At 48.4% G+C, this 19,753-nt stretch overlaps 6 protein-coding genes across 6 annotated transcripts; 3 read left to right on the forward strand and 3 right to left on the reverse strand.

The window, feature by feature from the left end:
• Positions 1 to 177: 177 nt before the first annotated feature.
• HD556DRAFT_1277223 (mediator complex subunit 13 C-terminal-domain-containing protein) lies at positions 178 to 5,196 on the forward strand. The gene is made up of 7 exons (XM_041299248.1): positions 178 to 648; positions 718 to 1,021; positions 1,079 to 3,189; positions 3,241 to 3,482; positions 3,543 to 3,639; positions 3,691 to 4,335; positions 4,386 to 5,196. Exons 1-7 carry the CDS (start codon positions 294 to 296, stop codon positions 4,973 to 4,975), a joined length of 4,344 nt encoding a protein of 1,447 aa, XP_041154972.1. The 5' UTR covers positions 178 to 293; the 3' UTR covers positions 4,976 to 5,196.
• On the reverse strand, positions 5,197 to 6,278 carry HD556DRAFT_1407931 (uncharacterized protein). Its single transcript, XM_041304065.1, has 4 exons — positions 6,119 to 6,278; positions 5,943 to 6,069; positions 5,609 to 5,894; positions 5,197 to 5,558 (listed from the first exon to the last, which is right to left on the reverse strand). The coding sequence occupies exons 1-4, from the start codon at positions 6,211 to 6,213 to the stop codon at positions 5,215 to 5,217; spliced, it is 852 nt and encodes a 283-aa protein (XP_041154973.1). The 5' UTR covers positions 6,214 to 6,278; the 3' UTR covers positions 5,197 to 5,214.
• HD556DRAFT_1407933 (Spt4/RpoE2 zinc finger-domain-containing protein) lies at positions 6,279 to 7,047 on the forward strand. The gene is made up of 4 exons (XM_041304066.1): positions 6,279 to 6,456; positions 6,508 to 6,616; positions 6,682 to 6,815; positions 6,874 to 7,047. Exons 1-3 carry the CDS (start codon positions 6,334 to 6,336, stop codon positions 6,801 to 6,803), a joined length of 354 nt encoding a protein of 117 aa, XP_041154974.1. The 5' UTR covers positions 6,279 to 6,333; the 3' UTR covers positions 6,804 to 6,815; positions 6,874 to 7,047.
• Positions 7,048 to 9,902, reverse strand: HD556DRAFT_1407937 (uncharacterized protein). Its single transcript, XM_041304067.1, has 8 exons — positions 9,710 to 9,902; positions 8,551 to 9,658; positions 8,210 to 8,497; positions 8,105 to 8,160; positions 7,967 to 8,055; positions 7,684 to 7,918; positions 7,410 to 7,624; positions 7,048 to 7,360 (listed from the first exon to the last, which is right to left on the reverse strand). Exons 1-8 carry the CDS (start codon positions 9,809 to 9,811, stop codon positions 7,312 to 7,314), a joined length of 2,142 nt encoding a protein of 713 aa, XP_041154975.1. The 5' UTR covers positions 9,812 to 9,902; the 3' UTR covers positions 7,048 to 7,311.
• A 168-nt stretch (positions 9,903 to 10,070) lies between these two features.
• Positions 10,071 to 12,605, forward strand: HD556DRAFT_1407941 (peptidase M24). Its single transcript, XM_041304068.1, has 13 exons — positions 10,071 to 10,500; positions 10,552 to 10,558; positions 10,612 to 10,685; positions 10,736 to 10,820; positions 10,868 to 11,210; positions 11,270 to 11,385; positions 11,439 to 11,528; positions 11,575 to 11,594; positions 11,647 to 11,892; positions 11,945 to 12,073; positions 12,132 to 12,196; positions 12,247 to 12,306; positions 12,362 to 12,605. The coding sequence occupies exons 1-13, from the start codon at positions 10,434 to 10,436 to the stop codon at positions 12,413 to 12,415; spliced, it is 1,356 nt and encodes a 451-aa protein (XP_041154976.1). The 5' UTR covers positions 10,071 to 10,433; the 3' UTR covers positions 12,416 to 12,605.
• On the reverse strand, positions 12,474 to 18,524 carry HD556DRAFT_1246519 (uncharacterized protein; the record flags this gene model as incomplete). Its single annotated transcript, XM_041298615.1, has 23 exons — positions 12,474 to 12,605; positions 12,656 to 12,706; positions 12,759 to 13,115; positions 13,168 to 13,378; positions 13,429 to 13,500; positions 13,553 to 13,598; positions 13,649 to 13,937; positions 13,983 to 14,184; positions 14,234 to 14,281; positions 14,332 to 14,408; positions 14,456 to 14,476; positions 14,796 to 14,874; positions 15,133 to 15,236; positions 15,290 to 15,436; positions 15,493 to 15,526; positions 15,582 to 15,834; positions 15,884 to 16,306; positions 16,357 to 16,837; positions 16,888 to 16,968; positions 17,017 to 17,145; positions 17,183 to 17,308; positions 17,358 to 17,954; positions 18,006 to 18,524. Coding segments are annotated over 23 exons (4,479 nt in total), but the record flags the coding sequence as incomplete, so codon positions are not given.
• Between the last annotated feature and the right edge of the window lie 1,229 nt (positions 18,525 to 19,753).

The raw sequence follows: 19,753 nt of genomic DNA on the forward strand, positions 1-19,753 counted from the left end.
GGTCGTTATGAGGTATTATATCGTAGATCTCAAAAAGCACGAATAGGGACTTCGATACTTGTCGTCCATACAATTATCATCGTTGTAGACAACGACGACGCAATATAATCGAGTGTAATGTGAATCAGTTTTGCAGTGATTCACTTTGAGAATTTTTGGTTTAGTGAGTCCGTTAAAGTTTGTAGTTGGCACCACGGATCAGAGAACCATGCAGACCGCGTAACCCATTGCTGTCCATCACTCTCGACGACTTGCAACTTGTTCCTTGACGTCGTTGACACCAATGAGCCTATATGGCTCACAAACCTGACACAACAGCGCCTTTATCAAGTGCCTTTACTCAAATTTCTGCGACGCTCACCACGTTGGACAAGCTACTCTCATCCGTGCTCCCACTTCCCGCGAATCCATGCATTCTCTACGCGACATACTCACTGTCTGGAACAGCACCTCACTACGATGTGCTAGAGTCTGCACGGAGACAACTTGTTTCACGAAATCAGGTTTCTACCTTTCAAGACTCAATCCTTCCCTATGTTCACATCGATCGGGATGTGTCTACCTTTCATGCGTTCATTGTGGCATCCGATGAGGAAGTCGACAGTTCTCTGTCTGTTCTGAAACAGCTCAGATTCGATGATCTGATAAGTGAGTCTACGTACAGCTGTCGTGCGCTGTCACTAACCCTACACTCACTCCGCCAACTTACTGCGGCAGTATCAGAAACTTCGTCCTTCACACCGCATGAGCTTTATCCATGCAGTCTGGCATGTGCAGACAGTCGTAACCCATGCACATCGTGTACCGATCCTCCATTCATATCTACTGCCCGCCTCCTTCCAAGGAAGCCACTCCGACAAATATACGCTCGATTTATTGATGCTGTCCGGACACGTCTCATAGACTCCGTTGTTAATGCATCATTGACTTCCGCTCTTCGTTTCCGTAATGGCTTCCTGCTCGTATCCAATGCAATATCCAACGAGTGGGGCGCAGACTGGGATTATCATGCGCAATTGCGGTATGAATCTTGTCCCCACCGCCCATTATTTCTGATACTGACATAATTCTTGTTCAGCCCGCTCGTCCACTGCCACCTGGATCTCCATCTCGCGTCCAATCGACTTGAAGTTCACTCCCTCTTTCGGCCCCTCCCACACGCCCCCCTTCCCGCACTCCTGCCCCTCCCACCTGGTACACCACTCATCCTTCTTCCTACTGGCGTCCCTGCCTTCCTCCTCGCCAATTACTCAGGTCCTACTGCCTCCCTTGCCATCCAATTTACTCGGTCTCTTGCACCGCACCCCCTCCCACGCCCCAAAGACCCTCAATATATCATCGCATGGCTTGCGGTGCAAAATAAGCAGGGCGAAGACAAGGGCACACCGATAATCTGGCCCACAGCCCTATGTCTGGTTTCAAATTCATCATCACGCAAGCCACTGTCACATATTCCAGAACTACCTGCGCAGCTTCAGCCTTCCCCGCCTCCACCACCTCCACCATCAATCAATGTCGGGACACCCCGTGTAGACACGCCGAGCACACCGTTAAGGGTATTAACGAATCACCCTTTAACACGTCGCCCCGCCACGGCTTCTCCATCCCCCCTCAGGGCTCTCCACGCGTTAACCCTTTCACACACTACCAGCCTGCAGAATGTCGCATCAGAGATAGGCAGTTATGTCGAGTCTGTCGTGCGTGAGCGAGACCGGGAACGGGAACGAATTCGCAGGGAGCGCGAAGCGATGGCATCAGTATCTGCCTCGCCGCAGGTCACACCGGCTGCAGCTATAGTCTCTACCGTCCCCACCCCAGCACCCGACACAAATCTTCCACTGCATCCACCCCCTCCAGTACCCACTGAACAACCACATATCCATCCGAGTGTCTTCTATCCTTCTCCTGTAACTGCAGTTGATCCCCCTGCTCCTCCCGGGCCCCCCTCTGGGTCTGAACCCCCAACACCGTTGCCGCAGACAAACCTTGTACCTGTCCCCACTTCATTTGATCCGTTCAACACGATGGACTCCACCTGGTCACAACCCGCATCTGACTTTATGGACTATGATATGGATCCTGCTGGTCAGCGTCGTCTCGATGTAGACTTTGCAGACTACGATACTTTCACGTTCACTGACGATGACTTCAGTTTCTTTGATCGTCCCTCGCGCCCATCGGATTCTGCGCCCGCACCACTTGCACTCTCACCAAGCATATTTGGTGTTGCAGATGTTGGTGTGTCCTTTACCCATGCAGTAGGCGCTCAGCTCTCTCCAGATGTTCCGACGTTCACTCCAGCACCCGCACCCGCTTTCCCCTCTCCGACTGCCTCACACTCAGCGCCTTCCACACCTCATGTGAAGGTCACGCACCCGCTCTCCCAATTCACTCGTACCTTCGACCCCATCGCTTTCGCTCCCTCTCACAGTCTTGCGGATGCCAAGTACTCCTCCACTGGAAAGTTTGCTCTCCCCAGTCCGCCAGATGAAGAGGACCGTACCTCACCCTTGCCTACCTTGCGTTCACAGAACCACAGTACAGCTTCCGCTGCTGATCTGCGTGCGCGGTACAGCGTCGCAACAGACCCGCGCATCAGCGTCGTACGTCAACTTATCGGCGTCAAGCGCAAGTCCAAGTCACTCGATCATGGAAGAGCGCGATGCCGGCAATTCCTCCTGTCCTCGTATGATGACAGCGTCGTCCACGAAGAAATAATTCCTTCCCTAGAGGACGACGAAAAGTCTGAGGCTGTTTCTGAAGACGACGCAGATATGGACGACGAACGTGAGCGCTCAACAACCCCACCTCCATCATACCTCCCTTTAGGTCCCATGCTCCTTCACACACAGTTCCACCACGCGCTTCTCCTTCCACTCTGCCAACCTCTTCGCCCGCCAGGATCGGCAGTTGCGCCCATGAGCCTGGTGCTTCCACCACCTGTGGCTGCCCACACACCAGTCTCTCCTGCTGCATCGTTGGAGAAAATTAACCAGGAGGTGGCAGCGGCAGGCGCAGTACTTGCGCGGGAGGTCGTTGAAAATTCTGTTTGGGCCCGCGCTTGGGGTTGCCGATATACTACAGAGGGTGAACAGGTTTGGCCCAGCGACATTCAAGAACTGGCGGACATTCTGAAGCGTGTGGATGTCCTTGACGGACCAGTAGAACTAATGACCATGTTTTCATCCGGTAAGTTTCTGATGATTATATCACATTTGTCGCTCAATCACGCCAATACAGATGGTGTACCCGCCGGGGAAAAGGTTCACCTTCAAAGACTAGACCCACCCATGTTTTCAGTGGGCAAGTCGGGTTGTGTCGTGCAAGTATTACCATCAGCATTGCGCTTCTGGGAGAAGCTGGGCCTCACGCCCCACGGTGGTAAAAGGGATGTCGTCGCTTTTGTGTTTCTCGAAGAAGGCGGCCTGGAAAAGCAGCATCAAGCTGAAGCTTGGTTGAACAAGATGTCTGCGGAATACAGTGTGAGTCCGCTATCGATGATCTTCGTCTCGTTTTCAAGTAATCAATTTTACCTTTGACAGGCCAAGCAGCTTGGTTCTTTCACTCCTGGGAGCAGCACGATGTGCTCAGCGGACGGAGTCATGCCTCTGAGGCTAGAGAATTTGAGAAAGTCCATAAGTATGTTCTCTCGTGATCATTAATACGCTCAAAATATAACGCTCAAAACAGGGTCCTTTCTGCAGTGCTTGGAGTCAAGCAATGACCTTGTCTTCTATATAGCCATCCCTGACCTAGCGATTGGGCTTTCCTCACCCCTCCTGCGCGAAATCTTTAGTTTTGTTAAACAGACCCAAACCAAGCGCTCTGAGGCTCCTATTCTCTTTCAGTTTGTCCCCGAGCACCTAATTTCCTCCTCGGAGAGCCCTTCCAGTGAAAACTCGGAGATCGATGCCCTCTGTTACGCCACCTACCGACGAATGCTCAAACCCGTCGAGCGCTCCATGTCTAGAAGATTTTCTGACAAGAGCGAAACAGTTGCATATTTCCAGGAGCAGCCCTTTGTTCTGGCCCGCCCCTCGAGTACTGTCCACTTCGCACAAACAACTCCAGCTCGGTCCCTTGACGTCATGGACCGGCACACGTTCCTTCACGTTGGCTACCGATTTTCCGCCTGCGGGAAATGGTTATTCGCTGCGTGTGTTGACCAGCGTGGGGAAACTTATGATCTCGGGACGTGGCTGATACAGGACGAAATAGAGACATCGGCAGTGGTGCAAGTCTGGAATTTTGCGTTGCAATTCGCGAAGAGAGCTAATGTTGAGTGGCGGATTGTCATTGCGAAACTAGGGTCCATGACTGTCAGCGAATTGGAAGGTTGGTGCTATCGAATGAATCTTATATTGCCTTTATTTATTGTTCTATAGGATGGAACGTTCACCTGGCCGCTGCCGTCCCCTTGTGCAACGACTTGCCCCCTTTTCATGTCAGCTTGCTTTCCGTGGAGCAAAATTTGTGCTGGCCTATCCTATCACACCTTAATGAAACTTCGGGCTTGGCGGCATCCAGACGGGCACCTGCGAAGGATTCCAAATCTATTTACGTGGACACTGCTGCCCCTGCCTACACCATATATCCTTCTACACGTATTCCCCTTGCCTCGCGCTCTTGTCAGGAACAGGTAGATTTGACATTCATCCCAGACAACGACGGCACTACCTCTGATACATCAACCATCCTCCCAATATCTACATCCATCCTCATTCGGTCTCCGTCCACACGCACGGCTTCTACCCAATCTTCCATCTACATACACCATCTCCATGCACTTCATACTCCTGGTTCTTCCCTCTCAATTTCAGATGATACCATGCGCAAGGATATCACACTCAATTTTTATGAATTGTCTGTTCTTGCAGGCGCGATGTTAGGCTTCCAAGAATACCCTTTACTGCCTTTTCATCTTGCTGCACTCGAAGCCATGCATCATTCTCTCAGACAGGAAGACATCAACTGAGGCTTTGCTTCAGTCCCTCACTTGTCTTTTTTTTTTTGGATTTCTAACAAGTAGATTTGTCGCTATCTTGCTTTTTTGGTAACTACCCTACAGCTGTTACATGTACCACATTATTTTGGTGGTAGCCGGGGGCATACCCTGTGTATCCTTACTGCTTACGTTCCCTCTTGCTTGCCTGACCATGTTTATTACTATGAGGTAAAAACTCGATAAACACAAATGTACAAATTCTGTGGAATCTACTGGGTCTTCTTTTCCTGAGCATGGTACCCCTTTGGTGCTTCCAAGCGCACAGACGACTGGAGGCTGGCAAGAGCTGAAACAGCCATCATGATAATGGGTACAATGATGAAGAAAACGACGAGTAAAGCGACAAGAAGGGGTGTTGTGAACAGTTGGTATCTCTTGAAAATACCACCATCAGAAAGAGTCGAGTTGTCAGGAGCGTATGTTGAGTCAAATTTGGAAGGGGGAAATAACTGACGGCGGTAGCCCGGGTGTTCAAGTGGTGACCCAACGTACAAAACCAAGTGGCTCGTGAACGCTGCATCGATCTTCTCGATTTCGCTAGAGAGGTATTGATCTGGTGCATGATGTGTAAAGTTGATACGCCTCAATTTGGTATGAACTCACCATGACCCAACATAGCCACCTTGCGGAGTTTTGGGCTACCCTCTATTGCTGGCATATTGACGCATACGACGTGCTTGGAGTTCTCAGCGAGGTCTAAAGGGCCATCTGCTGGACTAGCATTGGTCAAAGTCGAGCCGCAGCGCCTTGCCAGAGACTCCGTGATGTCCTGGAGGGAAGCCGAGGCACTACGCTTCACGTGAGGATACTGTCTTGATGATGGCGCAGTGTTTAGAATGGCAGAGAGTCCGGAAGAAGTAGGTAATGCACGAAGGTCAGAACTGCGGAGCTGCAGAATAATGTCAGTATCATAGCCAACTGGAAAGCTAGTACATACGCCTGGCTGGTTTATCACCAGAACAGTATCGAAGGAGCAGGCACCTTCTGGCGAGAGAACACCATCAATTATGCTCACAGAATCTTCATAACGTAGATCTGGAGATAAACCGTTCAACACGGACGAGCTGTGCCGAAGTGAGTCCAGAGACCGACTTAATGATACAGTTGACAAACATTTTAGATGACCATGCTACAATTGGAACTGTGTCCGAGTACCCCAGCACACCGACCACAGGGAGCAAAGCCAAGATAGCAGCACGTCCAGCCATGAAGAAGTTACTAGTTATGATGTAGCCTGAGGACGCGCGCTGCAGCTCGAAACTTGAATTACATAAGCCAGGCTGGGGTGAAACTCCGTCCACCACATAGTAGAGCAAGGCAACTGAGTCATGGCTAGTATTCCTCCTCAGGCAAGGTCCAAACAGCTCCGAGCATGCTTACTATGTTCTATCATTCAACATCCTATGGATTTTCGGAAGAACGGTTGTCCAAATTGTGAAGAGCTCATGCAGGTATGTCGAGATCATCGTAAATTATCTCTGCTTTCGCTCATGTCTTGTCAGATGAAAGGCTCTCCTGACCGCATAAGTGTTTGCACTACCACCTACTTCGATGGTATCATTGCTGTCATTGACACTGAAGCTAGTTGGGTTGCACGATGGCAAAGGACATGTAAGTTTACCTTACTGTGAGCTTACTAGATATATGCTGATTTCTACTTGCAATTTGTTCCACAGCAAAGTATGTTCGGGGAATGTATGCTGTCCGCGTGAAAGGTCGTATTCCAGAAGATGTAGAAGCTGAACTTGAGTCCCGTGGCATCAAGTACCGTCCAAGAGACCAGAGTGATCAGGATTAGCATGTTCTTATAGTGTGTTGCATTTCATGTTGCAGTTCAGTTTTGTCAAAATTTACACTAGCTTCCTTAGTAGCAGAATTAATAGCTAGCATAGATCTTTGTTATACGTCGCATTGTTTACTCGCTATGGCTCATAGTTGCCGGAGCAGCGCCTGAGTCGGGAGCCCAAATGTTTGAACAAGTAGTAGTTGCAGAGACTCGCTAGCGCTTACATTCGATCGCCGTTCATGCAACTATCTGAGTCTATTTAAACAAACTCTGTACAGTATCGCAGGTCCAGCAATCATGAAGTATTGACATGGTACTTGGATCGAATCAGAACAATATGATAGTCCTCGGCGGAACAAGAAGGTATTAATCCATGGCTTTCAACACGGTGGCCGATATACATGGATGCACAGGAATACACTTGTAAGAATATCATAATAACAGTCGAGCAAAACGTATAATGCAGTTTAATGGATATATGGGTGATCAACAATAGTATGTCCTTAGCAAGCTCTTGGTATTAAAGCAGTTCATGAAGGACCTGGTCATATCGATGAGGCATATGTGACCTAGAGGAGGGCGTCAACGTGTAATCTCGCGTCACGGGTCAAAACGCACCTAAGCATATTTCTTGAGAAAACTATTTGAGAAAATACTTTCTCAACGTCCAAGACCTCGAATAGTCTCAATGTTTTATCGGGATGCGTATTAGGCCGCTGGGACTGATGCGAGGGGTGTAGGTCACAGTCCCTAACAGTCCATAAGACGCGACCAGGTGGGAATAAATCAGCCATTTGCATATTGGCCTCGAGAGTTTTTCGCATCGACAGAAACTGTGTCACGTGTCAATTCGACCAAAATTGTTGAGCTGTGGGTGCATAATAGAACTTACCCAATGAAGGTCATCCGATGACCCATCTCCAGCTTTCCATCGCCTGATTCTATTGGTGATGACCGAATATCCTTCCGTATCACCATTCCGCTCATTTGCATCACACAGCCAGAGGGCTGCATTACGAATGTCCCGGACAGAACCGAGCGACAGTCGAGACACAATGTCATCGGAGCATACAAACGATGTGACCATTTTCGATGCCAACCGGCTAAGCCCAGCATCTGTCAGACAACTAGGGGGATTCAGAAAACGTCCTAGTCGGATAAAATACATAACGTACGGAGGTCCTATACAATATACGGATACGTTGTGGTCCGTTGGCAGGCCGCTTGAAGGCACTGTCAAGCAAGTTGCAGGGTCTGCCCACATCTGAATGAAACATGTCAATATATAGCCATCACAGTTTCGTCACTTTCACCATAGCCAAGAGGACCGCAACTCCTGCTCCCAAACTATGCCCGCAAAGTATGAGTTCTGGTTTGCAATCAGTTTTAACGAATGTTATTGTAACAATCTCAATTACCATATCCAGGATTGCGAGTCAATGCATCCATGACGGCCACATGGACTGGTTTGCCAATCTCGCCCATCACGCGGGCCATACGAAGCATCCCTCCGTGAACTTGGTATTTGGGCTGTTTCTCATGAGAAGTCGTCGAAAGAATAGATAAACGCCTCCGAGGGATCCTTCTACTTGACCCAGGGAGTGATATGCTGTCTCCAGCGTCTTCCTGAGACGCGCCCGATGCAGGTTCAAATTCTACCGGATCGCATGTCAGATCAACAGCGAGCTCGTTGAGTGACATTGTGCCTGTAAAGCCATGTTTAGCCTAAGACGAACAGCCTCGCTCCAAATAAAGCCACCTCGTAAAACAAGCACAACCTCGTGTCTATCGTGGTCGGTCAAAACCCAGAACCTAGGCATCTGGCGCTCTATCCCAACAACAGCCGTTGCGCGAGCCCTCGCCTGTATATCTGGCGGTTCTACTGTCTCCCCGTGCACCGACCTTTCAAAAATTTCCTTGTCATGCTTGCCCATCAATATGTCCCACCAAGAGTACTCCAAATTATCAGAAGGCATTCTGGAGTTTCCCTTCAACTCATCTTCTGCTGCATTCACAGCGTCCTCGAGCTGCGCCTCTTCTGCGTCCTTTTCATTACGCGGGGACGGCGGGTTTGAATTACGGGATGGCGATGTCAGAAGCAGAGGAACTCCGAAGAAGAGTAGACTTGCGCCACCATAGCCGGCAAGAACCATCTTCGAAAATCGTCGCAAGTTAGTCTTTAGCTCAACTATAGACTTTTGCGGGACATCTATGCGCGGTTGGGCCCATCTAAAAGATATGGACGATATTGACAATCTCGACAGGACACTCGGAGACCTGGAACGGGTATGAGACTGCGTGGATGCTTCTCCGATGTCCGCAGATATTAGTTGTCCTCGATGTCCCGGGAATATCACGTCAGACGTTACTCGAACTCGTGAAGGTGTATGTTTAAGTTGAGGGGCGGTGGACGGGTCATGAAACTGAATCTCGCGAAGGTATGGGAACCAACTCTGCTCTTGCCACTCGTGAGTGATGCCCTGCAGAGACACCCATGCAACCAAAGCTCTAGCGACCTCTGTTATTCCGTACTTTCTCCCTGGGATATGCTCGTGTGAGCCAGGATGATCCCACTCACGCTTTACCAGATCGATGAACGATGCCAAAGAGAAAGAGGCTTCGCTGCTGCCAGGGAAGATGACGGAGAGCATATCGATGGAGCTATAAGCTGCTCGTAGGGAAGCTGATGAAATATACTCCCCAACATAGATGGGAGCAAGAGTAAGTCTTTCGGCGAAGGTGATAGCGCTCACGACCGCGCCTTCTAGGACCGGCGCAGCGATCTCGCTCCCACCGAATATTGCGTGATCGAGGGCGGAAGCAACTACACCCACGACACTGGACGCTGCATCTCGAGCAACCGAGAACTATGGAGTAACCTGAGCTCTGCACCGGAATTTTGGTATTATTCGGCTTACCCCCAGTCGTGTTGTGCCCTTGACAGCGGTGAAAGCAAGAGAAGTCGCTGCTGAAGTGAGGTCAAGACCGTGCCTACCAAACCTCTGCCAGTCATAGTCCATGATTAAAGGTAAGAACGAAGGGTATCTGTGAGCTGGGCAAGTCCATGCCTCAGCTGCTCAGGTGAAGAATAACAACAGTTCCAGATCAAAGGAAAGCCAATACAAAGCCTGTGATTAACAAAAGATCCCAAATTGGACTCAGTAGTGACTAAAATGGCATTAATTGGGTGACCGCAGACGTGGCAGAAAAGGAAACAGCTGACAAATTAAAAACAAATATAAACAATTCAGACCGGTATGAACTCGGCCCTGTGTGAACGTCATCACCGACATAAAAAATCGTTATACTAACTGGCAGTACCCGTTTCGGGTTCTGGGATTTAGTTTTCTTCATGTGCTCCAGCTTCCGCTCGTTGCTGCCAGCTCTCCGCGGAGTCGCTGCTAGATGTCCTCCGTCACAAATCTACACATCTTTGAGAACATATGCTACTGAAGCAGCACCAGGTTACGACCACAAGCCTTCACATTACGGTCAACCGCTCTTTCAGTCACACCCCCACCTACGTGAGCTTAAACCTTCTGGTTCACTTCCTACATCGTTATCAAAGCCAAGACAGTTAGGCCCAATGAACTCACACCTGGGATTCCGTCTGAAGAGTATGAGCGCCGTCGGAAAGAACTTATGGACAGCCTACCTAGCAATAGTGTGGTGGTTCTGATTGCTGCACCTGTTAAATACATGAGCGGAAGTATGTGAACGTTCTACTCTCCTTCTTCAACACTTTAAAACCCGTTTCAAGATATATTGTAGGACTTCACCAAGTCTGTGCTGATTGCTTGCCTGACATCACGGCTTCAAGTTACAAATACCGCCAAGGATCCGACTTCTGGTATCTCACTGGCTTTGAAGAACCCGATTCTGCTGTTGTCCTAGGTAAGTACGGAGTTGATATTTTTTGTAGGCTTGGACTTACCTTTTATCAGAGAAGAATGCGTCTTCTCGAGGATATAGAATGACACTGTTCTCCAATGGAAAGGACTCTGCGAAAGAGAAATGGGATGGTCCAAGGTAAATTTTGAGACTAAGACGGTGTCCTGAAACAATATCTTTTTCAGGACAGGCTTCGATGATGCTCTGAATGTCTTTAAAGCGGACGACGCGCTAACAATAAAGGCTTTTCCTGGTCAACTGCGATCCATGATTAGCCTCTACTCTAATGTTTATATTGACCTTCCCCAGTCTCCACGCAAAAATGCGCGTTCCACCAAGTCATTACTTCGGTACCTCTCGCCTTCTGTCAATCCTCGGTCGGAGTATGAGAGTGTCGTGGAGTCGTTGTCAAGCTCTCGGCGGAAACCTCTTGCTCCTCTCATTGCCCAATTAAGAGCATTCAAGAGTGTCTGCGAGCAACAAGTCATGAGAATGGCCGCTGACATTAGCGGTCGCTCCCATGCGAAGGTCATTGGCTATTTTGACCGTCATTTGTTATTCTGACGCGATAGTTTTTCGTCTTCAAGACAATGCGCTTTACACGACCCGGCATCTCAGAAAGTGCACTGGCAGCTCATTTTGAATATTTGTGTAGTCTATCAGGTTCACAGCGCCTTGCATATGTCCCCGTTGTTGCATCTGGGTGAGTTATCAGCTTCTAATGTATGACACTGAGATCTTGAATATGTAGTGCAGGCCAAATGCACTCATCATACATTATACATCGAACAATCAAGTTGTACAAGATGGTGAAATGATTTTGATGGACGCTGGATGTGAATATAAGTGAGTCATGTCGTCGAGTTCTTTCTGGCGCACTAACATTTTTAAGCGGTTACGCGTCTGATATCAGTGGGTATTACTCATTCTTCTTCCAATATCATGTTACCCACATCTGGTTAAGCCCGCACATATCCAGCCAATGGATCATTTACACCTCCGCAAAAGGAGCTATATAGCGCAGTGCTATCTGCGCAGAAGACTCTTGTGGGGCTATGCACGGAGGCAGAGGGATTGAGTCTTCATGACTTGCATAGAAAATCTTGCGACCTCCTCAGACAGGAGCTGAAACAGATAGGCTTTACTCTCCATACAGGAGATCTGGAGAGAGTACTTTACCCCCATTTCCTCAGTCATCCAATTGGGATTGGTACGTGGGTTTTTACCGTTACTTTCAGGGTCTTAATGCAGGGATTTTCTAGATTTACATGAATCATCATATTCAGACAGAGGAGAACTGTACGTACATCTCGTAGTTTTGTCCTCGTTAGATATAGAGTTCACCATCTATACAAGATTGAAAGCTGGGATGGTAATTACTGTAGAACCAGGTGCGTATTTTGTGCATTCTATTAATAATGACTACACTAACTCTGATCAACATTTCAGGAATATATGTCCCGCCTACTGCCCAATTCCCAAAGCACTTCCATAACATTGGCATTCGGATAGAGGTTGGCCAGGATATCTGTATTCCCCGCAGTTTTACTGACATAATTTACAGGACGAAGTCCTTGTTGGCGAGAAACACCCCGTGGTTCTCAGTGTTAGTGCACCAAAGGAGGTTCGTCCTGATCTCTTCTCCCCGCCGGATGAATTAAATACGCACACATGTTTAGATTGCAGATGTAGAGGGTGCATGTCAGGGACTACTAGGACTGGAGCCAATTTGAGGCTGGAGAATCATACATACATCTAGATCTCGCCCAACCTACGTGCCCCAAGATAACATCACTCATCATCAGGATGATCGACTGTCTCATACGCCTTGAGTATCTGCTCCTTTCTGAGCCACTTTTCTTCAGGAGTGAAGTACCAGCTCAAGAAAGCAAAAATGGAAATTGCGCCAAAGATGACGGTGGCCTTCCGCAAAGGTCATTGCACGAATTGATGGGGACAACTGTAACACTCACAAAATTGAATGTCTGAGCTGTGACAGGGAATTCAAATGGTGATATATCGACCTGACACCGGGTCTGAGTTCAAGTTATTTGTCGCGGAGTGAAAGTAACGCACCGCAAATACCAGCGCATTGAATAAGACAGCACAAACATAGAATGGTTTTGCGTATTTTCCCAGCTTGAAATGAGAGGACTGGAAACAATTAGGTGTCATCGTCAAGCGTAGCAAAGCAATAAGGCCGTATGCAGCAATGGTCGGAGCGGCCCCAGCTGAGACCAATGATGTGAATGCCACCTGACTGGGAATGATTGTACAGAGAAGAGCGGCTGCAAAGATGTAGATGACGGTAACTGCATTGCGAGGTTGTCCTTTCGAGTCGACAGCGCCGATCCATCCGGACAATGGTAAAACCCCATCTCTTGCGACCGCGAACACAAGGCGCGAGGATGCGACAATAGCAACAGTTGTGTTCTAGCAGGCCGACTAATGAAAATCGGGGCAATTTCAGCGAGGTAGTACGCACCATGATCAGGCCAACGACCGCAATAACAGTCATAAATATGCTGGCTTTCTTCCCGAGAGCGAGCGCGTAGATCTGCACGAATGGCTGCGGCGCATCGAGGGCAAACACAGTGTCGAGGTCTGGCGTACAGAACAAAAACAGGATAGTCGTGATGAAACCCAAAACACCTGTTGCAATTGCACTCGATAAAATTCCTTTTGCTGCAACCACACTACGAGAAATCAAACAGGGACACCCTTACGATGTTGTCGAAAATCATACCTAGCATTCTTGGTCTCCTCGGCGATGTGTCCTGAGGCATCAAAGCCAGTCAAGGTCCCCGCTGTGAATAACCTAGAATTGTGTCAGATAATTGGCTGATTACTGAAATTACAATTTGACATACAAAGATAAGAGCCAGTTCCACGTAGCTGGGGCTCCCGTGCCGTTATCTGCCGTAAAATCAGCATGATTGAAGGCATTGGCAGAGTAGACATCTTACAAGTCATCGTGAAGACATCACTAGCGGACCGGAAACCGTAGGTCTTCGAAACACCGATAGGCAACCAGATGAGACACAAGAAAAAGTCAAGCATCATGAGGCCGATGGAAAATTTGAAGATACCAGAATAAAATTTTGGCGGAAGGTAGTTGATAGCCACTGACAACAACAACATTCCTTCGGATATGGCCCATATCAGGGCCCGCCACTGGATATTGTCATTTCCAACACCCCCAGGGAAGTTAACCTCCCAAACAGCAAGTTGAGAAACGATGTAATTGGCTGTGGTCTATAAAATTGAGAATTAAGTCCACCGTCATCTTAAATGACATACTTGGCAGTTGCTCGCGGTAAAGGTCATCCATGCGGTACATGCCCACCAAGCAACAAGGAAGCCGAAGAATCTGGCATGCTTTGGACCAGCACTTTCTGCAGCCCATAAGTAGATAGAGCCGCTTAATGGTAACGCGGAGCAGATCTCGGCGAGAACAGCGGCAGTTATGAACATGAAGATCATTGTAACAACGTATGATGACCTGTGTTAGTGTTAACATGCGCGAGTAAAACATAAATCAACGGACAAACCATATCGCGGCGGGCCCTCCCGCTAGAAGCCCGAGGAAGAGAAAAGATCTATCGAAGTGATATTAGTAATAGCAGAAGCGCTCAATGCAGTCACATACCTGACGCTTCCAATGAAGTTCAGGGCAACAAAACTTGCCGCAAAGCTCTCAATCAGGTGCCAGCTGCGATGTAATTGCTAAAATAGGTGAGATAGGATAGCAACCAGGGTACATATGGTCTCACCTGTTTATAGCCAAGTTGTGCCTGAAACCATGAAAAAAATAGAATCAGCACAAGATGCATTGCTCCTCGTAAGGAGTGGTAAAGCGAAGTGACACTGGGGGCTTCCCTACGCAGGTATGAGCGCTGTTCAGGTTCGAGCGGTATTATCTCAACCCCTACTGCAACTCAGACGTCAGTGACAACCCAGAGTCCGTCCGGGATGGTCAAAAACGATTCAGAGTCGGTCAACAGTAGGGATACCCGCAGCCATCCAGTTTATCACCATACCGATTATTTCAGTGATGCCAAACGCGTCATTTCCTGCAAGGTCATTCCCTTCTGTCGTTGAGGAGTGAATTACCAGCTGCAGGGCGTCCGTGTCTGCGATAGAGCCACTTTCATTATCACCAACAATATCATCTGTCTTCTGTTGTCCAGTGCTGGAATGGTTAGACATCGCGGCAAAAAAACCGGAAGACGACGAGGATAAAAGTACGAGCGGGATTCAAGGCCTGGCAGGATGGTATAAATACACTTGAATAACTCGGTTGCAGTTGTAACTCCGAAGTAAAATCACACAAAAAAGTTCGATAAGGAGCATCAGTTGTGATCTATGGACGGCTGCCGGCCCGCCGATGCGCCACCGTCGGCCCACCGACTGTCATGACTATTTATTGAACATTGAGATGCTGAGGTACAATGATTGAACATCCGGAAAAGGCAAAGCGTTTGACAGGCTTACAGGTTTGAGAGCTTTGATTAGGAGCCATTCTTCAGTGGAAACATCAGCCTTGAAGGACGTCTAGACATTGCTAATGTTAGCTTTGAAGTCCACAACAGCATGTGCAGCCAAACCTTGAGAACATCAATGCTCTGTCTTGTGATGTGACTGAAAAGTTCATTCTTTTCATCGAAGTGTCGGCCGAACATTTTTCCAGATTCATACACAGCGTGTTCGATCTTCACAGCAACGCCACCACCAGATTGAGATTTCTTGACGATCTGTGGGGCCAGGTTCAATGACACGATGTCACCGTAGGATAGGACAAAAAACTTACATCGAATGATTTGTGGTTGATCTCCAACGATGTGCTTGTCACGGGATTATGAGCAGTAGTACTTAGAAAGTCTGAAATGAAGGACTTACACCTTCCCAAGGTCGATAATGTCTTTCTTCTGTGTTGTCGGATCGACCGTGACAACACAAAGCGGAGTGCCCACTCGAAGAGTCCCATCCAAGATGTCAACTCCCAAAATAATCGGATCCCGTTTACAGAAGGCAGCTATTATCTTCAATCTGCAAGGCCATACCGCCTGCGGAGCCGCATCTCGTCGCTTTGCCTCCATGATGTCGTTGTTATAGGCAGTGAAGGCGTCAAACAGATGATAGATGATGTCGGCTATATGGCCAGTCAGAACAATCACCGAAGTAACAATGGAGATTAAAACCTTTGAACACTTTGATGCCCATTTCCTCAGCGAGCTTTTCTGTATCTTTGTCCACTGGTACGTCGAAACAAAGAATGACTGCGAGCTCCTTGGCCTTTTCTAGCATTGTGGCAGCGCGCATAACATCTTTCTTGTGTACGGGACCGATATTAATCCCCGATACAGGAATTTTGCTGACTTTCAAGAAGTCGAGCAACGCTTCGAGAGATCCCAACGTACTGGCTTGCACGCAAACTCCACGACCTGACTTGTCAACAGAGTTTAAAAGCGTGGTGAGGTCTGTCATGACCTCGTCGACTAAATCCTCCTCATCATCGTCTGGTCCAACAACAAGGAGCCGTGAACCTGCAACAGCTTTATCAAGGTCAGGAGCAACAAGCTTGACGCCCAGTGCTGCCTTGACTTCTTTGTGGTGAACATATGCTGACTACGAAGAATATAAGTTCCACTCTGGAAATACCAAAATTGTATACTTGCCTTGATTCGTAGCTCGCGAAGCGGCTGAGGCGTTAACAACGCACGAACCTGAGTAACAATCGGGCCATTAAGACCGCATACAATTATTTTGTCACCTTCACGTAGGATACCGTTGGACAAGACAACATCAATTGTCGTGCCCAAGCCCTCTACTACCTTCACTTCGAGGACGGTACACTCCAGCTCCGAGAGGTACATCAAGCGATCACTCATGCGCTGCTGGGTAAGATTGACCAATAGCATGATCATGTCGGGAACGCCTTCCCCAGTGATAGCAGAGGTAGGTACCAGAGAAACATTGCGGGCAAAACTCTTGTTCTCGTAGTATAAGACTGCGTTTAAGCCCTGTTCTGCAAAGGCGAGGATGGTTTTTTGTACACGATCTTCGAATTCTCGTTGCACAGATCGCTTTTGCTTCGCAAGTGATTCTTGGAAGGCACCGTCGGGTGTTTCTTTCCAGCCGTATAATCGGTCAATCTGCAAAACGAAATCGGAACCAAACACCAGAGAATGTTAAGTAGATCCACCTTGTTAAGGGCCACGATGAACGGTGTTTTTTTGTCTTTCAATAGCCTTAGAGACTCCAGAGTTTGTGGCTCAAGGCCGTGCTGGAATAGGGAATGAGGAAAGATCTTTAGCAGAAAATTAGAGCGCACCATGATATCTACCACCAAAATCGCGATGTTGCATAGAGAACTTCCGCGGCTACGCAAGTTGGTGAAGGATTCGTGTCCGGGAGTATCGATAACCAACAATCCAGGGATCTTGTATTCTTGAGAGTTGTCCTGATATCATTGTTCAGAAAACAGGAATCGTTAGAACATTCAAGTGACCAGCCTTATTCATTACTGCAGTCTTTGTCTTTATGGCATCTAACGGGAAGTACGTGGCACCGATTTGCTGGGTAATACCGCCTGCTTCGCCTTCTTGTACATTTGTTTGACGGATCTGAAAGGATGAGTATGACAGACAAAGACATGCCAGCAAAACAACAAACCTTATCCAAAAGTTTCGTTTTACCGGTATCAACATGTCCGAGAATACAACAGATAGGACTGCGAAGGTTATCTTTCTGATCTTTACTGTGCACTGCAGTGGCAGCCGCAGGTGTCTTAGCTGGTCTCACGTGCGCCTGCGCTGTCCTTGCATCTGCTTGCGTCGCGTCGGGTAGATCCTGGTCGACTTGAATGTCCGTTTGGATTTCTGGTTGTTCTGGTTGCGTCTCCTCCGAGTCAACACTTTCATCTGATTCGTCCCCGCTGCTTGCATCCCACTCATCCTTCACTCCGTCCAACTTGGCCTCCTCAATAGCGGGCTCGACATGCGAAGGGGCGGAAGTTTCGAGGATGTTGTCTGGAGTTTCCGGTCTCGACTCAGGGGTAGGCGAACCTGTGGCCTCCTTGGCAAGAGGGCCCTTCTTCTTCCTATTACCGAACGCGACCTTCTTTGACGGAATACCTGCCTGTTGTTGCAGCCCTTCAATCTGAACACCTGATGCAAGGAGGGCCTGCCGACGAAGCTCTGCGGCTGCCTTTTCTTCCTTCTGTTTCTTCGTCATGTATCGACCCTCCTTTTTGGCCAGCTCAAGCTTGGCCTGAAAGGCCTGTAAGCAAAATTACCTTTGTGGCGAGATGTTGGATCATACCTTTTCCTTCTCTTTCTTCCGTTGTTTCTCCTCTTCTTTGCGCTTTGCCTCCTCTTCCGCTCGTCTCTCCTCCTCTTCTATACGTTTCCGTTCCTCCTCCTCCAGTCTTCGCGCCTCCTCCTCCAGTCGTTTCTTCTCCTCCATCATGGCCTTCAAGGCACTGAGGCCGCCTTTAGCCTTCTTTGCAGGTGCGGGAGTTGGGGCAACGGCAGGAACGACGTCCTCATCTTTCTTTCCTTTCTTCTTCTTTTTCTTCTTCTTTGTGTCCGTCTCACCTGCCCCTGCTTCTTCACCATCTTCGTCATCATCAAGTGCTGTTGAAGTAGTGTTATTTGCAGGTGCAGGAGGCGACAGAGTCGGGGCAGCGGCAGGAGCGGTGTCCTCATCTTTCTTCCCTTTCTTCTTCTTTTTCTTCTTCTTTGGATCCGATTCCACAGCGTCTACTCCTTCACCGTCTTCTTCGTCCTCGGGGGCTGTAGCAGTGCCATTATGTGCGGGTGCGGGAGTTGGGGCGGCGTCAGGAGCGACATCATCGTCGTTCTTCCCTTTCTTCTTCTTCTTCTTGGTCTTTTGGTCCGGCTCCGGGAACTCGTCCTCAGCTTGTGCGGTTTCGTAAGCGGGCAGGCGATCATCACCAGATTTCCCGATCTTGTCATCGATAGCGTTATAGTTCTCCGCTGATACACCAGCAGTCTCCCTGACTCAGAATTCGCTACTTGAGACAACTGGGGCAGATTGACTCCAATAGGCTCACCAATAATCGTCATCGTTAGCCTTTCCTTTCTTTCCTTTGTTTTTTGGCGGCATGATTAATACGATCGCCAATCGCTTGTACTAGTAGAGAAGAATTTGGGCTGAGGGATGTAGACTTTGACATCTAATCAGTGTATCAAACAAAGCAGGCAAGTAATTCTCACGTTCGTCGACTCTTGCCTTGGCACTATTTTCGTAGCTATGTTTCTACTCGAGAATTGCAATCACGGTGTATGACTTGAGTCTTGCAAAGGTCACGATCATCACCTGGGTCATCCCACCCGCATCTAGGTTACTACAGGTAGGATGTCAGGCTGCGTCTACACATGTTGTCTCACAGAGAAATAATCCAGGCAGGAAGGCGATCTACTGAACTTGATTTTTGGGATTCTCTGAATTCTCAAAGCCTGCCAAGCTGCTCTTTGGCGAATAGACCCCCTTGAATGAGCATAGAAAACATGGTTTGACATGTCCGCATTGTCGTCAGCGTCGAAATTCTCGCCATATGGACCTCCAATTCTTCCTTGTCGCAGCGAGTTCTATGTCTGCTATCGACTATGCCATCCTGGAGGTTTGCCTTTATTATTGGTGTGCGCAGTGCTGATTTCGTTGGCCAAGCTTTTTACGCGTGCGGTGCAAACATGAGTCATGTGGGCTCTCGTATATGCCACGATGCAGAATTCTGAATCAGCAATTGAGCCAGTCATAACTGAGATGCTCACCTGATCTTCGCTCACTGCCGGTATTGTTGACGTGATTCGTCGATTTAGACCAGTGTTGCATAGTGGTCGATGAGGTTCAGCAACATATGATCCCGCAGAGCAATGCAACCAATGTCGATGTTTACGAGCAGCAGTGATGTAATCGCATCTGACGGATTGAAATTTTATTGTTTTTTGTTGAGCTAATTTCATTATGTATCAGACGCTGATCGAAAATCTTGCATGTAGTACCAGGATGCCGGGACTTTTTTTTCTGGGAAACACTTGTCGAGA

The sequence above is a fragment of the Suillus plorans genome (genome assembly GCF_016647745.1).
Source record: "Suillus plorans strain S12 chromosome Unknown HD556scaffold_76, whole genome shotgun sequence".
Taxonomy (NCBI): domain Eukaryota; kingdom Fungi; phylum Basidiomycota; class Agaricomycetes; order Boletales; family Suillaceae; genus Suillus; species Suillus plorans.

Bases quoted from the DNA above. Each gene is read 5' to 3' on its own strand.
- HD556DRAFT_1277223 (XM_041299248.1), top strand. From the start codon at position 294: ATGGCTCACAAACCTGACACAACAGCGCCTTTATCAAGTGCCTTTACT. The intron at 1,022-1,078 runs GTATGAATCTTG...ATTCTTGTTCAG, and splicing joins GATTATCATGCGCAATTGCG to CCCGCTCGTCCACTGCCACC. The intron at 4,336-4,385 runs GTTGGTGCTATC...ATTGTTCTATAG, and splicing joins GACTGTCAGCGAATTGGAAG to GATGGAACGTTCACCTGGCC.
- HD556DRAFT_1407931 (XM_041304065.1), bottom strand. From the start codon at position 6,213: ATGGCTGGACGTGCTGCTATCTTGGCTTTGCTCCCTGTGGTCGGTGTG. The intron at 6,070-6,118 runs GTTTGTCAACTG...ACTTCGGCACAG, and splicing joins GTAGCATGGTCATCTAAAAT to CTCGTCCGTGTTGAACGGTT. The intron at 5,559-5,608 runs GTGAGTTCATAC...ATCATGCACCAG, and splicing joins GGTGGCTATGTTGGGTCATG to ATCAATACCTCTCTAGCGAA.
- HD556DRAFT_1407937 (XM_041304067.1), bottom strand. From the start codon at position 9,811: ATGGACTATGACTGGCAGAGGTTTGGTAGGCACGGTCTTGACCTCACT. The intron at 8,161-8,209 runs GTAATTGAGATT...ATTGCAAACCAG, and splicing joins GACTCGCAATCCTGGATATG to AACTCATACTTTGCGGGCAT. The intron at 7,361-7,409 runs GTGCGTTTTGAC...GCCCTCCTCTAG, and splicing joins TTCTCAAGAAATATGCTTAG to GTCACATATGCCTCATCGAT.
- HD556DRAFT_1407933 (XM_041304066.1), top strand. From the start codon at position 6,334: ATGGCTAGTATTCCTCCTCAGGCAAGGTCCAAACAGCTCCGAGCATGC. The intron at 6,457-6,507 runs GTATGTCGAGAT...ATGTCTTGTCAG, and splicing joins ATTGTGAAGAGCTCATGCAG to ATGAAAGGCTCTCCTGACCG. The intron at 6,617-6,681 runs GTAAGTTTACCT...TTTGTTCCACAG, and splicing joins TGCACGATGGCAAAGGACAT to CAAAGTATGTTCGGGGAATG.
- HD556DRAFT_1407941 (XM_041304068.1), top strand. From the start codon at position 10,434: ATGGACAGCCTACCTAGCAATAGTGTGGTGGTTCTGATTGCTGCACCT. The intron at 10,821-10,867 runs GTAAATTTTGAG...TATCTTTTTCAG, and splicing joins GAGAAATGGGATGGTCCAAG to GACAGGCTTCGATGATGCTC. The intron at 12,197-12,246 runs GTTGGCCAGGAT...CATAATTTACAG, and splicing joins ACATTGGCATTCGGATAGAG to GACGAAGTCCTTGTTGGCGA.